The sequence below is a fragment of the Urocampus carinirostris genome, chromosome 20, assembly GCF_059441175.1.
Source record: "Urocampus carinirostris isolate Australia breed hairy pipefish chromosome 20, RoL_Ucar_1.0, whole genome shotgun sequence".
NCBI classification, from domain to species: Eukaryota; Metazoa; Chordata; class Actinopteri; order Syngnathiformes; family Syngnathidae; genus Urocampus; species Urocampus carinirostris.
Window position 1 is genome coordinate 9866708 of NC_142368.1, and position 14025 is coordinate 9880732.

Sequence of the window (14025 nt, forward strand, 5' to 3'; positions counted from 1 at the left end):
CCGTCCCGGAGAAATCGCTCAACCAATCAGAGCGCTAAATTAGCAGCCCATGGCAGACAGTAACCTCAAATAGGCCGTCAAACAGGACCCCCCCCCCCTTTTTGAAGACAGTGTAAGCACAAAGAAACAAGTGCAAATATTAAATGAAGTGAATAAAGAAAAGGAAAATGACGCTGTGTGTTTTGATAACAGTCAGTCAGTCATATAAAAGTTGGAAATTCACTTACCAAGTTTATTACCGTAAATTCCGGACTATAAGCCGCTACTTTTTTCCCTAACTTTCAACCCTGCGGCTTATTCAGTGATGCGGCCAATTTATGTCATTTTTCTAACGTCCGCCAGCAGCGCTCGAGTGTTGCTACCATTAACTGCCCTGTCACAGGCACAGTTTGGGATGAAAGCTATATTATTATTATCAAAGCTTTGAAAACTCTCTCGGTGTACCGTCTTTCTTTGTAAATATGTGTAACCCATGTATAATATGTATTTGCAACTGTATATTTTTGTAATTTATTTGTATTTATTTTAGACACTTATTCTGATATGTTTTGCACGTGTGAACGAAAAATGAGGGGCGGAACAAACGCGGGGTGCCGAGTTTAAGTGGGGACCGGTAAAGTTGAGGGACAGACAAGGGTAAAAAGTTGGTTAAAGTAAAAGTAAAATCTGATATATTTTTCCCACCCTTACCTTTGGAAATATCCACTTTTTTCCTTGGAATACTTTCAACGGGACCCAGACTCTGCAGGTCTGCATCAAACCTTAAGTACCGGTATCATTTTCCGTTCATTTTGCCGGCTGTAATTTTTGGACTGTGGACTTTAATGTGGGACATTTAGTTTCAATCGCGGGACTTGAAGTCGGGTTTGGGTTAATTTTGTGTTTGTGTTACATGTTTAAATGTGGGCGCATGTGGCTTATATACAGGTGCGGCTTGTGTATGTACAAAATCGATTTACCTCTTAAAATGTGGTGGGTGCGGCTTATAATCAGGTGCACTCTATAGTCTGGAATTTACGGTAATAATGGTCACCAGCAACGGAGATTGCATAGGATGCGAAGCGTTGTTTGTTATTTTGACTATTATGAAATGCCACTATTGGCCACTAATGTTCCTGTTTTTTTATTTACACTCCTGCTTTTTGTAACCTCAGAGATTGAATAAAAAGAAAGGGCTCAGGGGAGGACTTTCAGTACAAATTGGAATTTTTGCATTTTGAGAGTTTAGTTACAGTCCTCTCCTGTTCTCATTGCAAGTTCAAAATAGATTGATGTCTTCTCTCTTTGTTTGTTATTTTTTACTTAACTATAAATTCATCAGCACGTTATCTGCAAAGTTTATTCCATTTTTTTAAATACCGGACACATGCAAAGGAGATTACATAGAATGCCAGTTCGTTCTTTTGATGAACCGTTTATATCACTGTAACTATCGGCCAAAAATGTTGCTGTTCTTTGATTCCACACCCTTTAGGGCGGATCTGCATTTGTAACGTAGTGGTCAGGAAATGGCCCTCAGAACACGTATGAATTTCTTATCTGAAGGCTCGCTTTCCTGTTCTCCTTCAAAGTTAAAAAATCATTGATGTCTTCTCTCCATTCAACTATAAACTTATCATCAAGGTATCGGTATTTTAGGTTATTGGGTATTTGTATGGCGATACCAACCACAATACAACATGAGTAACTAAATCAGGAAATATCTCATTCGTCGTGGCACTATACGGTAAATCACCATTTCTGAAGAAATGTAATTGAAAGAGTATAGTACGGAATATTCTCGGATGCTGCTGGAAAAGTGAATTTCCCTTCGGGGATGAATAAAGTATCTATCTATCTATCTATCTATCTATCTATCTATCTATCTATCTATCTATCTATCTATCTATCTATCTATCTATCTATCTATCTATCTATCTATCTATCTATCTATCTATCTATCTATCTATCTATCTATTTATCTATCTATCTATCTATCTATCTATCTATCTATCTATCTATCTATCTATCTATCTATCTATCTATCTATCTATCTATCTATCTATCTATCTATCTATCTATCTATCTATCTATCTATCTATCTATCTATCTATCTATCTATCTATCTATCTATCTATTTGTACAAGTATGCAATTAGTACTCAATCAGTAACTACTCTAACTTGTATTGGTCATAAAATATTTTAGAGCTCACTTTTGGATAATTAATACACGAGTCATGTATGCTAACCATGCTATTGATGGCTGGAGTTATTTCCATTGCTGGTTCCAAATATTGAGCAATTCCTGGAGATTTAAAAAACTCAGCCCATGAAAGCCACAATTTACGCGCCCTTTCTTCCAATGTCACTACTCTATCGACAGGTTTGGGTAGGGTTACTTTAACTTGATTACTTTCAATTACTTTTGGATTACTCCAATACCAAATATGCTAATAAAAGACAAAGTAAACAAAATATGAATAAAATGATGACTCACAACACGTGGTAAGCTTTCTTTCCTGGCTTTGATCTCTTTGATATCCGGCAAAACTAACATCAGAAACCAAATGAAAATAAATCCAAACAGCTTGCCAACATCATTTTTGCCGTTACATGTATTCTGTTACTCCCCAAGCCTGCATAAAATTTAGTCATTTTATTCATATTTAGTTTATTTTGTCTTTTATTAGCATATTTGATGTTGGAGTAATCCAAAAGTAATTGAAAGTAATCAAGTTAAAGTAACCCTACCCAACCCTGTCTATCAAAAGAGTAACAATACGTCAACAGATGGATGAAATTGACCAGGCAATTTTCTGCTTTCAAAGGTATTACCTGAAACTTTGAGACGGAACAAAAATGGTCCTATTCCTGGAAAAAACCCAAATTTTTCCATTATTCCTAGATTTTTTCTTCCCAGAAAAAGACAAAATCAACCCTGAATTGTTCCCCCTACTCAAGTACGACCGGAGATGTACCGTAACTTAAGTACAAACCCCACTCAAAGGGCGGCCATAAACCCAGGAATCAAAAGCAACGGTGCTGCAATTTTACAGGAACTCTTTGTGGGCGAGGCTAACAACTTTTAGTCGAAGGGAAAAGCAAGATTATAAAGGTGGTCTCATAAAGATGTTCCCCCTGCTAACAGTGTTCCTGCAGTCAGTCCCATCCGAAAACATCGCCGAGGTGTAGAATGAATCCCGCGGTAGCCAGCGATGCTGCTTAAGGAGATTCAGATGCTTTCGGAGCGAGGCAGAGGGTCTGCGTTGAATTAGATAAATCCCAACAAAGGGTTCGGCGCAGTGACTGATCGATTCATTCAGCCCTATTAAGTCACTCGGACGAGCAATTTGTCAATGAGGGTCGCCGGCGTTTGCACTTGGCGTGTGTCTGATTGTGTGCGCTTTGTAGCCACACTGGCTACACAAAACAGTGTCACGCAATCATCTTGCCGCTTTCTTTTTTTTGCGTCTTGCTTTTTGTCCAATATCACCCCTCCATCTTTTTATATTAACATCCCGCATTTACCCGTTTGTCCCCACTCCCGCCCCCCACCTTTTTGCATGCGTGCCCCCACCTCTTCCCTGCGCCTCCATATGGAAATGACAGAAAAGACGAGATGGATCTGTATATTAAAGCCGAGGCTGACATCAAAATTTGCATAATGTGTTGTGGCCTTAGGGCGCTACCTGCCATCTGCATTTGCCCCGCCTCCCCGATGCACGCTTGCATGCACTTGCAAATACGTCGTGCACAAAGACGGACAAACAGATACACACGATCTGGATCTTTTCATTAATTTATCAATTAGAGGTGAGAACGGAACCCCTCCATTTACCCCCACTAATAATCAGGAATAAGAAAAACTCCATGTGTCATTGGTGGGGCCCTGATATTTTGCTCTGTCTATTCTGGTACAAATCAGATTCCAATGTATAGGACAAAATATATTAACTCATGATATCTTCTGTGTCACCTGCAGAAAAAGACGAGCCATCCAGCTACATCTGCACCAGCTGTAAACAAACCTTCACCAGCGCATGGTTCCTCCTCCAGCACGCCCAGCACACTCATGGAATCCGCATCTACCTGGACAACCACTTGGCCAACTGCTCACTCACCCCCCGGATGGCCCTGCCACCCCCGCCAGGGGCAGATGCCTTGCCCCGCTCGCCGCTGCCCACCTTCTTGGGCGACACCACCAACCCCTTCCACCTCCTACGCATGGCCGCACCCTTGCTCAGGGAACATCCCCCGCCGCCTGGCTTCATGGAGACCCGGCTGCCTGCCACGCCACCCTTTGTGAGTCCACCTCCCCCTCCGAGGCCCCCAATGGAGAGACTGGGTCCCGAAGAGATGGGGCTTCTCTCCCAGCACCCCAGTGCCTTCGAGAGAGTGATGCGCCTGACCCCCATGGAGCCGCCGTCAATGGATTTTTCCCGGCGTCTAAGGGAGCTGGCGGGCAACACAAATAACAACGGAGGGCCCACGCCACCCTTGTCACCCAATCGCGTGCCACCCATGCACCGACTGCTAAGTCCCACGCTCTTCCAGCCGGGCTCCAAGCCGCCAGCCTTTCTCACCTATGCCCCACAGCAGACCACTCCCCAGGGTGGACATGGTTCCTCCAGTCCCCCTGACACCCAGGGTCAGAACCAATCGGGAGGGAAATCTAAATCCTGCGAGTTCTGCGGCAAGATCTTCAAGTTCCAGAGCAACCTAATCGTGCACCGCCGCAGCCACACCGGAGAGAGGCCGTACAAGTGCCACCTGTGTGACCACGCCTGCTCCCAAGCCAGTAAGCTCAAAAGACACATGAAGACTCACATGCACAACAAGTCCGGCTCCATGGGCGGCTCTCCTGAGGCGGAAAACAGAGGGGAAGGAGCGGAGGGCGAAGACAAGCTCCAAGAAGCCGACGGCAGAATCGTTGGGTTGGACAATGAGGAAGAGGAAGAAGAGGAGGAAGAGGAAGAAGAAGAAGAGGAGGAGGAAGAAGAGCTAAGGAACGGAGGTCGGCCAGATTCCAACCTGAGCGAGGACTCCCAAGAGTTCAACCCTAACCGGGAAAATGGAACCAGGCAGTCTCCCAAGGAGAAGCACCTGGGCGGGGAGCGAGTAGGTGAGAGCGGCGGGGTGGGCATCATGCACCCGTACAACCATCTTGACAATCATCTTAGACTGAACCCCAACAAAAGGAACCTCGAGAGGCAGCCCAACGGGGACAGCACAAACGGGGGCGATCCGGACCGAGAGCGGCAGAACGACAGGGAACAAAGCAGGGAACCCGAAGAGCCAGACGCAAGGCCCGTGATGAATGGCAGGATCAGCGTGTCTGAAGCCGAGTCCTTCCCAGGCCTCTTCCAGCGCCGGCCTACGCCAATCACCAGCCCCTGCCAAACCAACAACAAGAGGATCAAAATTGAACGGGAGCAGTTGGAACTTCCCCCCACTCTCCCACTCATCTCCCCAGAAAATGTCTATTCCCAGCTCTTGGCCGGGTACGCCGCCTCGCGCCATTTCATTAGGGAACCATTCCTGGGTTTCACGGATTCACGCCAGTCCCCTTTCGCCACCTCCTCCGAGCACTCCTCCTCCGAGACGGGCAGCTTGCGCTTCTCTACGCCGCCGGGGGAACTGATGGAGGGTGGGAGCGCCTCGGGCCGCAGCGGGAGCAGCACGCCGCACCTCTTGCGTGGGCCAGGGCCCGGCAGACCGCCAAGCTCTAAGGACCGCCGCAACGACACCTGCGAATACTGCGGCAAGGTGTTCAAAAATTGCAGCAACCTAACGGTGCACAGGCGCAGTCACACGGGGGAAAGGCCCTACAAGTGCGACCTGTGCAGCTACGCTTGTGCCCAGAGCTCCAAGCTAACGCGCCACATGAAGACGCACGGCCAGTTCGGCAAGGAGGTGTACCGCTGCGACATCTGCCACATGCCCTTCAGCGTTTACAGCACGCTGGAGAAACACATGAAGAAGTGGCACGGCGAACATTTGATGGCCAGCGAGGTCAAACTGGAGCAGGCAGAGCGAAGCTAAGCGTCACAAACACAAAAATATCTCTCCCTTGCGATCTGTGCAAGTTGAATGGAGGCAACTGGATTATTCCTAGTTGCTTAAGATATTTCATAGTTTTCATCATTCGGAGTTCTACAATTCTATTTGGAAGGTGTGAAGTCTCCTTCCGTTATGTTGTGGGTCGAAATGACATAGGTTTTAATCTATCAGTATGAAACATCCTCTAAAAATTTGATGTCGGTAACTATGAGTGTTTAGATAAACACCCAGGTCACCTTTACATATTAAAACGGGGGTGGGTAAAATGGCAGAGAGGCCGGGCCAGGAATAAATACATTAGTAACTGATTTATAAGATTTTTTTGCCAATAGCTCAACAATACATGAGGAAAAAAAGTCATCCATTTTTCTTACTAAAATGCATTTAGACGAAATACACATATAGATGATGTGTCATATTTCATTTTATTTTGGTTTATAATATATATAATTACATAAAATTGGTTTTGAAATGATCAGAATGAAAGAAAAGTGATATATTATGACCCTCTTTTAAGGACATTGTGTATTATTTTGACCACTAGATATCGCTGTATGGTTTAGTGCAAGCAAAAACAAGTGCTAAAGAGCAAAAGGAAGAATATAAACTACTGAGCCTCAAAGTGACAAAAAGCACGAGTTTCATTTTTTTGCCTAGCCTTTTTGAGGTTTTTGGGTAGCAGCAAGATGACCAAGGTGAGGCTCATGTTAGTAAAATAAATAGAATAGAATAGAATAGAATATACCTTTATTGTCATTGTTACAAAATGGGTTAACATATTGTGACAACGAAATTGGGCATGACACTCCAGTTTTACACATTCACAGTGAGGTATGAGCCAAGAAGATAAAGGAACAGAGAAGATAAGGTTATAATTTCTCATAGTTTAGCATGTTTATGTAGTGGTTTATTTGTTTATCATCTGGATATTTTTATTCAGCAATAAAGTTTTTGTTTCCACTATAAGGCGCTATGTGATACACACTGTCCCTTTAAGAGCTAAATGTAATAATATGCAATGGCACAAAAGGCAAAAGATTTTTTGCATGACATTTGTAAATATTTGGATTGAACGAAAATTAAAATTAGACACTAAGAAACACTGGGGACAAGAGTGACACCAACATTTGTTATTGGTAGTAGTACTTTTTACCATCATATACATTGTCATTATATTTTTACGGTTTTCTTTGCGCATTTCTATCAGCATGAGAACTTGCAAATGGAATATTTGTAAGTACACTTTGGACACTGCTATGTTTACACACACTTAAGTCCAACTGAACCTGCGTGGAGGCTTCACACCAACATCTAGTATTCAGGAACCTTTTTGAATTAGAAATCGAAGTATTTTGGACAACTACAATTAATCCAGTTGCCTGGATTCAGTTTCTGCAGAGGTCTCTTACCCGAATGACTGAGAATCCCCACAGACGCCTTTCCTATGACCACTGTCAAACAAAGGGGCATGGCTGGATAATCTCTCTTTATGTAAAAAAAACAAGACTGATTGGTGTTTTTCTTTCTTTCCTTTTTCTTTTCTTTGTCGCCTGAGAATATTACAACTTCTCCAGAGCCTCTGAGGATTTTCGAAAAATTCCATGGAGCCTTTCTACTGTGCAATAATTTCTGTATTTATTGGATTTTTTGGTAACATTTGGCATGTGCAGATCCATCTTTGTGTGTGTTTTAAAAAAAAAACAAAAAGTGCAAATTTAAAAAAAAAACGTTGTTTCCCTACGAATGAATCGGAAAGAAGTTGCCCTTAGTAACCATGATAATAGCCCATTTTTGTCCTTTAAGGACGCTTATTATCATGTGAGCGAGTTAAACGATGTGTTCTATATGCCAAGTGCAGCGGCGGACTACAATCTCACCCATCATCTCCAGCACTGCTCAATGTCAACCTGCCAATTTTTGATATCCTTAAAAAAAAAGAAGAATTTATAAAGAGACGAGCGCTTAAAAATAAAGCAAACACAGTTGCTGTGTTTGCTGTCGGCCAGGACGTAAAACAAACAAAAAAAGGCACTTAAATCATTCGCCCATGTAGGATTGAACCACCATATTTAATATGTCTGCTTGTTAAGTTAAGACTACTTGTGATCCATGTAAAAGGGGAAAAGACCCGTTTATGTAAATATACTCCTTTTTTGTTAGCTTTTTAAAAAAAAAAAATCTATGCGCCCCGACTGTTTTTCTGGGAGAGGCGACCTAAAAACAATCAAGAAGACCGGCTGCTTGCGTTGTCATACCGTGCGCGTGTATGTGTGTGTATGTGTGTATGCAAATTACTGCCTCAGGCCCCTCCCACCACCTCCTTCCTTAATGGGTCAGTGTGTTTTATTTGACCACTAGATGTCCTTGTATTGTGTAGTGCAACCGAGTGATAAAAACCACAAGGAAGAAATCAAACTACTCAAAGTGACCACCTCTTTTTTGCCCAGTTTTTTTGTGTACTCATAGCAGCAAGATGTCAGACAAATATGTCGGTTCCCTCAAGGTGAGGCTCATGTTATGTAAAATAAATGCAAATCTTTTTAACGTTTGCACGTTTGTTTGATAGTTCATGTATTTTTGCTCATTAATGAAATCAATATTGTTTTTCGAATGAACAAACAATTTATTACGACGAGGTGGTGCTAAAGAATACATACGGTCCCTTTAATCATCATGTTACAGTACAGGTCAAAATGAGTAATTTTTCGATATTTTCTGCTCAATTAAAAACTTATTTGCAATTTAATTGGATCAAGTTAATGTTTTTGGGGATACGCACCAAGTGGAATTGACTTGCACCAAATTATGCAACGTTTTCAGCCAAGCTGAGCATAATAGTACAAAGTCCTCCTCTTAAAAACATTCGACTCATGAACATATGCCAAAGTCTGAAAGTAGTTCATAAATGTCATAAAATTTAGCGCTCAGGTTCATATTTTGAGACCGTGTTTTTTATGTGTTCAATTTGTTGGATATAAACTTTACACATTTCAATTGAAACATAATAAAATAATATTACATATCAGAAAGGGACGTGATTTGACATACAAACACAAATTTGGAACGCATTGTGCTCATGAGTTGAGGACTATCTGTAGTCCAAGCTAGAAGAAAACCAGTAGTTTTGTTGTAGACCAAAATAGTTTAAGGAGACAGTTAAAAATGATTAACCTTTACATCTGTAAGCATTCACATAAGTTGGACTCAATTATTTGTGATGGATTTAAAATAGACGGTGATTTACTGGTACCTAGCAAGTAATCGGCACCTACAATATGCTTCCTAAAAGCTTTATAGAAAAAAAATAATCTTATTGGTACACGATGTTTATAGTTTAGTAGACTCAAAATATGGGGAGATGACATTAATCAATTTCGAACTTGTAAGGAGAAGAGGAGAGGACTGTAAAAATACAATGCCAAATTGCAAATTTCATAGGTTAGTAAACACTCAGAATAAGGAACTTGCAAGGAGAACAGGAGAAGACTGTAAAAAAAAAGACCTCATTATCCCATCTTAGCATTTTTTTTTATACAATTTGACAAGTTACATAAAAGAGATTTGCCCTAAAGGGCGTGGGATATCACAAATGTGCTTTTAGAACAGTTTGGAATTTCTTATTTGAGGTTTAGGTCCTCTCCTCTTCTTCTTAGAAGTTCAAACTCTATTGATGTCTTCTCTCCTTATTTTGATTGTCTAATAAACTATAAACTTGACAATCTGCTAAATTACAAAAGCAGATCTGCCCAAAAGGGTGTGGAAATTGAACAACAGGAACATTATTAGCCAACAAAAACTGATGTAAACAAAGCATAATAATACAAAAATCTAGCAAGGTATAATAGCCAAAATATCAAACTGGCAATCTCCTTCGCAGGCGTCCAATATTAAAAACAGAAGAAAATTATCGGCGCATACAAAAAAAAACAAACACATTTATTTCACGCAAATTGCACACACCCCAAACCGAACTGACCCAATCGTTTTTTTATTTTTTCAATCCTGTTGTTGACAAAGTCGTGCAACAGGAGGCTTAACAAAATCCATTCCGCCTGAAAATGAACAAGCAGGCAAAAAAAATCACCGCCGAATAATAATAGATTGACTACGAGTTATGATAATGTTGAGCACATCTGGCTGTGTGACCTTGAAGGAGCCCCCCAAGATCCCCCAACCCCGTTGTTGTCAAAATGAAAGGCTGGAGGATGAAGACGTGTGAGCGGCATTGGCAGCGGGACCTTGACCAGGCTCACAAGAGTCGTTTAAATCAAAATTGGAAGCATATGAAATGTGTTTCTTTGGGGACGGGGCCGCGTCTTCTTTTTTTGGGGGGGTCGGGGAGAAAAAAGCCACATGAAAGTAGCCCGAGCCATATTTCTTTTGGATTAAAGATAAAAAAACAAAAAAAAATCTAAATGTCCTCGTCCTTGTTTGTGTTCCAATAAGGGAGGAGGGGAAAAAATTCCCTGAATTTTCATCAGGAAGCCACGCGATGCGTTTACAAAAATACGACATCTGTGAACTGCCGGAGAAGGGATTTTAAAGTTACAATCATGCCATGTGAGGTGCCATGTTAATTAAACCTTGCAGGGACAATTTTTTTAATGACATTGGTGCATTTTTGTTGTTTTAGGTTTTGAATGTGTGTGTGTGAGTGTGTGTTATGGTTGCTCGGAGGTCTTGTATAAGAAGCCGTTAGAGAAGTAAATCATACTTGCTCTTACATATATCGTACTCTCACACAAGTACAACAGTACTCTCATATAGACACAGTCATACCCATGCACAAACACTACTATACTCTCTCATACACACTGCTACACTGTCATACACACACCACTGTACCCTCTTACCCGGGTTGGGTAGGGTTACTTTAACTTGATTACTTTCAATTACTTTTGGATGACTCCAGTACCAAATATGCTAATAAAAGACAGAAGAAACTAAATATGAATAAAAGATGACTCACAACACGTGGTAAGCTTTCTCTCCTGGCTTTGATCTCTTTGATCTCCAGCAAAACTAACATAAAATGCGACAGAAACAAAATGAAAATAAATCCAAACAGCTTGCCAACATGCGATTGGCTGGCAACCAGTCCAGGGTGTCCCCTACCCACTGCTCGATGATTGCTGGGATGGGCTCCAGCATCCCGCGACCCTACTGAGGATAAGCGGCGCAGCTGATGAGATGAGAGATGAGATGCCGTTCCATGTATTCCGTTACTTCCCAAGCCTGCACAAAATTTTGTCATGTTATTCATATTGAGTTTCTTTTGTCTTTTATTAGCATATTTGGTATTGGAGTAATCCAAAAGTAATTGAAAGTAATCAGGTTAAAGTAACCCTACCCGACCCTGCCTCTTACACATTCTACTATACTCTCATTCACACTACTATCAAGCCTGAAAATCTCACCTTTTGGAAAAATTCACAGTTTTGAGAAGAGAAATACGGTGACCTATGTGAATTATATAGATCCGTGAAGAAAACGTTTTGAGGTGGGGTAGGAGTTATTGTGAGATTTCCCAGAGTGAATCGGAAAAATCTGTGTAGTTCAGAAGTACTCGTGTGTAACACGCATTAGTTGTTATCTCATCACCACACATTTTTTATTCACAGTACCAGAGACAGATGTTAAAAGATGGAGAAAACTGAAAGTTACTGAGAGATAAATACAAAGACAAAAAAACCCTGCAAGGGAAACAACTCTTTGGTGTATTTCATTATGAATCGGAAAAAATAAATACATGGTAAATTTTGGCTGCTAAACACAAATTTATACCGATTTTTAATAAAAAATTAGCAGTACGCCTTTACTCGAATAATTACTGTATTTCCGCCACACTTTTCTCACCTTTTTAAGCTTTGATGAATTTTCATGCCTGTACTATGCTTTCACAAACATACTACTATGCTCCCACACACAAGCACTACCATTGACTCTCACACACACTATTCTACTCTCTCACAAACACTACTCTACTCTCACACTCACTATTATACTCTCTCACAAACACTACTATTGTTTTTCACACACCACCTCTCAGTGTTGAACAGATCGACATCAAACTACAAGTTCTCCCAGTATAGTGGTATGTGTGAGAGAGTATCGTAGTATGTGTGTGAGAGAACAGTAGTGTATATGAGAGTATTGTAACAAGTGTGAGCAAGTATAGCAGTATGTGTGTGAGAGCATGGTAGTGTGTATGAGAGTATAGTAATATATGTTAGAGCGAATATAGCAGTGTGTGTATGAGAGCATCGTAATTTGTATGAGAGTGTGTATGAAAGTATAGTGCAAGGGTCTCCAACGCAGTTCTGAAAATAGCTCACCGGTGCTGGGTCAGTGTGATTTTATAGTGTTTTTTTTTTTTTTTTTGTGATTTAAGTCTATTTAACCCTATTTTCAATCATTAAAATAGTAATAACATGGTAAGAACATAGTAATAACATAATACGTTTTTATTTATAAAATGCATATCAAACTGGGTGCCCCTTGTGCTAATTCGTAACAAAAAGTATTTCTCATCTTGGAAAGATGTCAGAGACCCCTGGTTTGTGTGAGAGAGTATAGTCGTTTAAGTATGAGAGCACAGTGATACGTATAAGAGAGGATAGTAGTGTTTGTGCATGGGTGTGACTGTGTCTGCATGAGAGTACAGTTGTGCATGTGTGAGAATATGACCTTATTTGTGAGAGCAAGTCCTTTTTACTTCTCAAACGGCCTCTCATAGTTTTGTGATGACCCTCACAATTCGAGAAAGAAATACCCCAATTTCACTTTTCACAACCTAACTTTGGCTCTTTGTACAAAAAAACAAAAGCTTTTTTTCCCACTTGTTGCTTTTTGTTTCCGGTGGGGATGGGAAGGGGGCGGGGGGAGAGGGGACGGGGAGTGCATTGTTGTGAAAAGAAAAATACAAAAAAAAAAAAAAAGTCATCTCAGAACACCTGCTGTTTTGAGCATATATGTATTTTTGTAATGTGTTGAAGAATCAATACAAGAAAGCCAACACTTCAATAAATGTTGCAATTGCTCTACGATTGAACACGCTTGCCTTTCTCTTATTTTGCTTTTTTTTTCGTCCGTCGTCGAGATGGAGTCGTCGGCACGCCGTTTCCACGGCAACTCACGGATAAGGATGCGTTCCATCAGAGTGAATCACACTTTTTTTGATGATTATTCTTTTTTTAACAACGGTCACACTGGAACAATCTCACGCACACACATTAATTTCAATTTAATCTAATTATTTTTACTTCCTTAAGAACCTAATGACTCAATTTCAAAGTCGATGACGCACATTGGCTCATTGACAAAAATGAATTCCTGTCAATTTTCTTTTTAACGGCAGATGTTTTCAACAAAATTAATAAAAAACTGTTTTATCGGTGTGATAATACATAAAAACATTAGACTCCATTTGGAATTATAATGCTTTTTTATACAGTAAGTATTGATCAGGTTATAGATCAGCTTATGGTTCACAATAGAAGTGGGTAATAGTGGGATACAGGAGAGTATCAATCGATACTAAAACTTTTTAATTAGAAATGTCAGGACCAGAACGGAATCAGGACCCAATTGCGTAACGTTTACCACACGTTTTATTGAAAGAAAGAGGAAGGGCTGCACCCACGATTCAGTGTTCGATGGACGCAGGAAGCAAGTCGCTCTCGCACTCGGATTGTGATCCGAATATGGAAGTGGATCTTCCGTAGTGAGCGATGGCGGTGTCAGGGACAGAAAACAGGTCGGTAGCCAGAACAGGGAGAGCAAAAACGTGGTCGGGCTCGGAAACCAGTCGAAAGCCAGGACGGGTAAGTAGACGTAGTCGTGATCAAAAATGGGTCATCAGCCGGGACGGGAAGCAGACGTGTTCGGGATCAAAACAGGTCGTAGCCGGAGACAAACAGGAGCAAAAACGGGACAGGCGGGTGTCAGGGTCAAAAAAGGCTTGCCTAGTATACACTGAGGTTCGC

The 14025-nt window shown here is 41.2% G+C and overlaps 2 protein-coding genes across 2 annotated transcripts in view; both read left to right on the forward strand.

The window, feature by feature from the left end:
* bcl11bb (BCL11 transcription factor B b) overlaps nucleotides 1-13091 on the forward strand; it is an 87459-nt gene extending 74368 nt beyond the window's left edge. The window contains exon 3 of the mRNA XM_088324938.1: nucleotides 3963-13091. Within this exon, the coding sequence (XP_088181064.1) occupies nucleotides 3963-6022 (2060 nt within the window). The 3' untranslated portion in view covers nucleotides 6023-13091. The remainder of the gene's footprint in view (nucleotides 1-3962) is intronic.
* Nucleotides 1-14025, forward strand: part of chga (chromogranin A) — a 569746-nt gene that overhangs the window by 388996 nt on the left and 166725 nt on the right. The window lies entirely within an intron of this gene.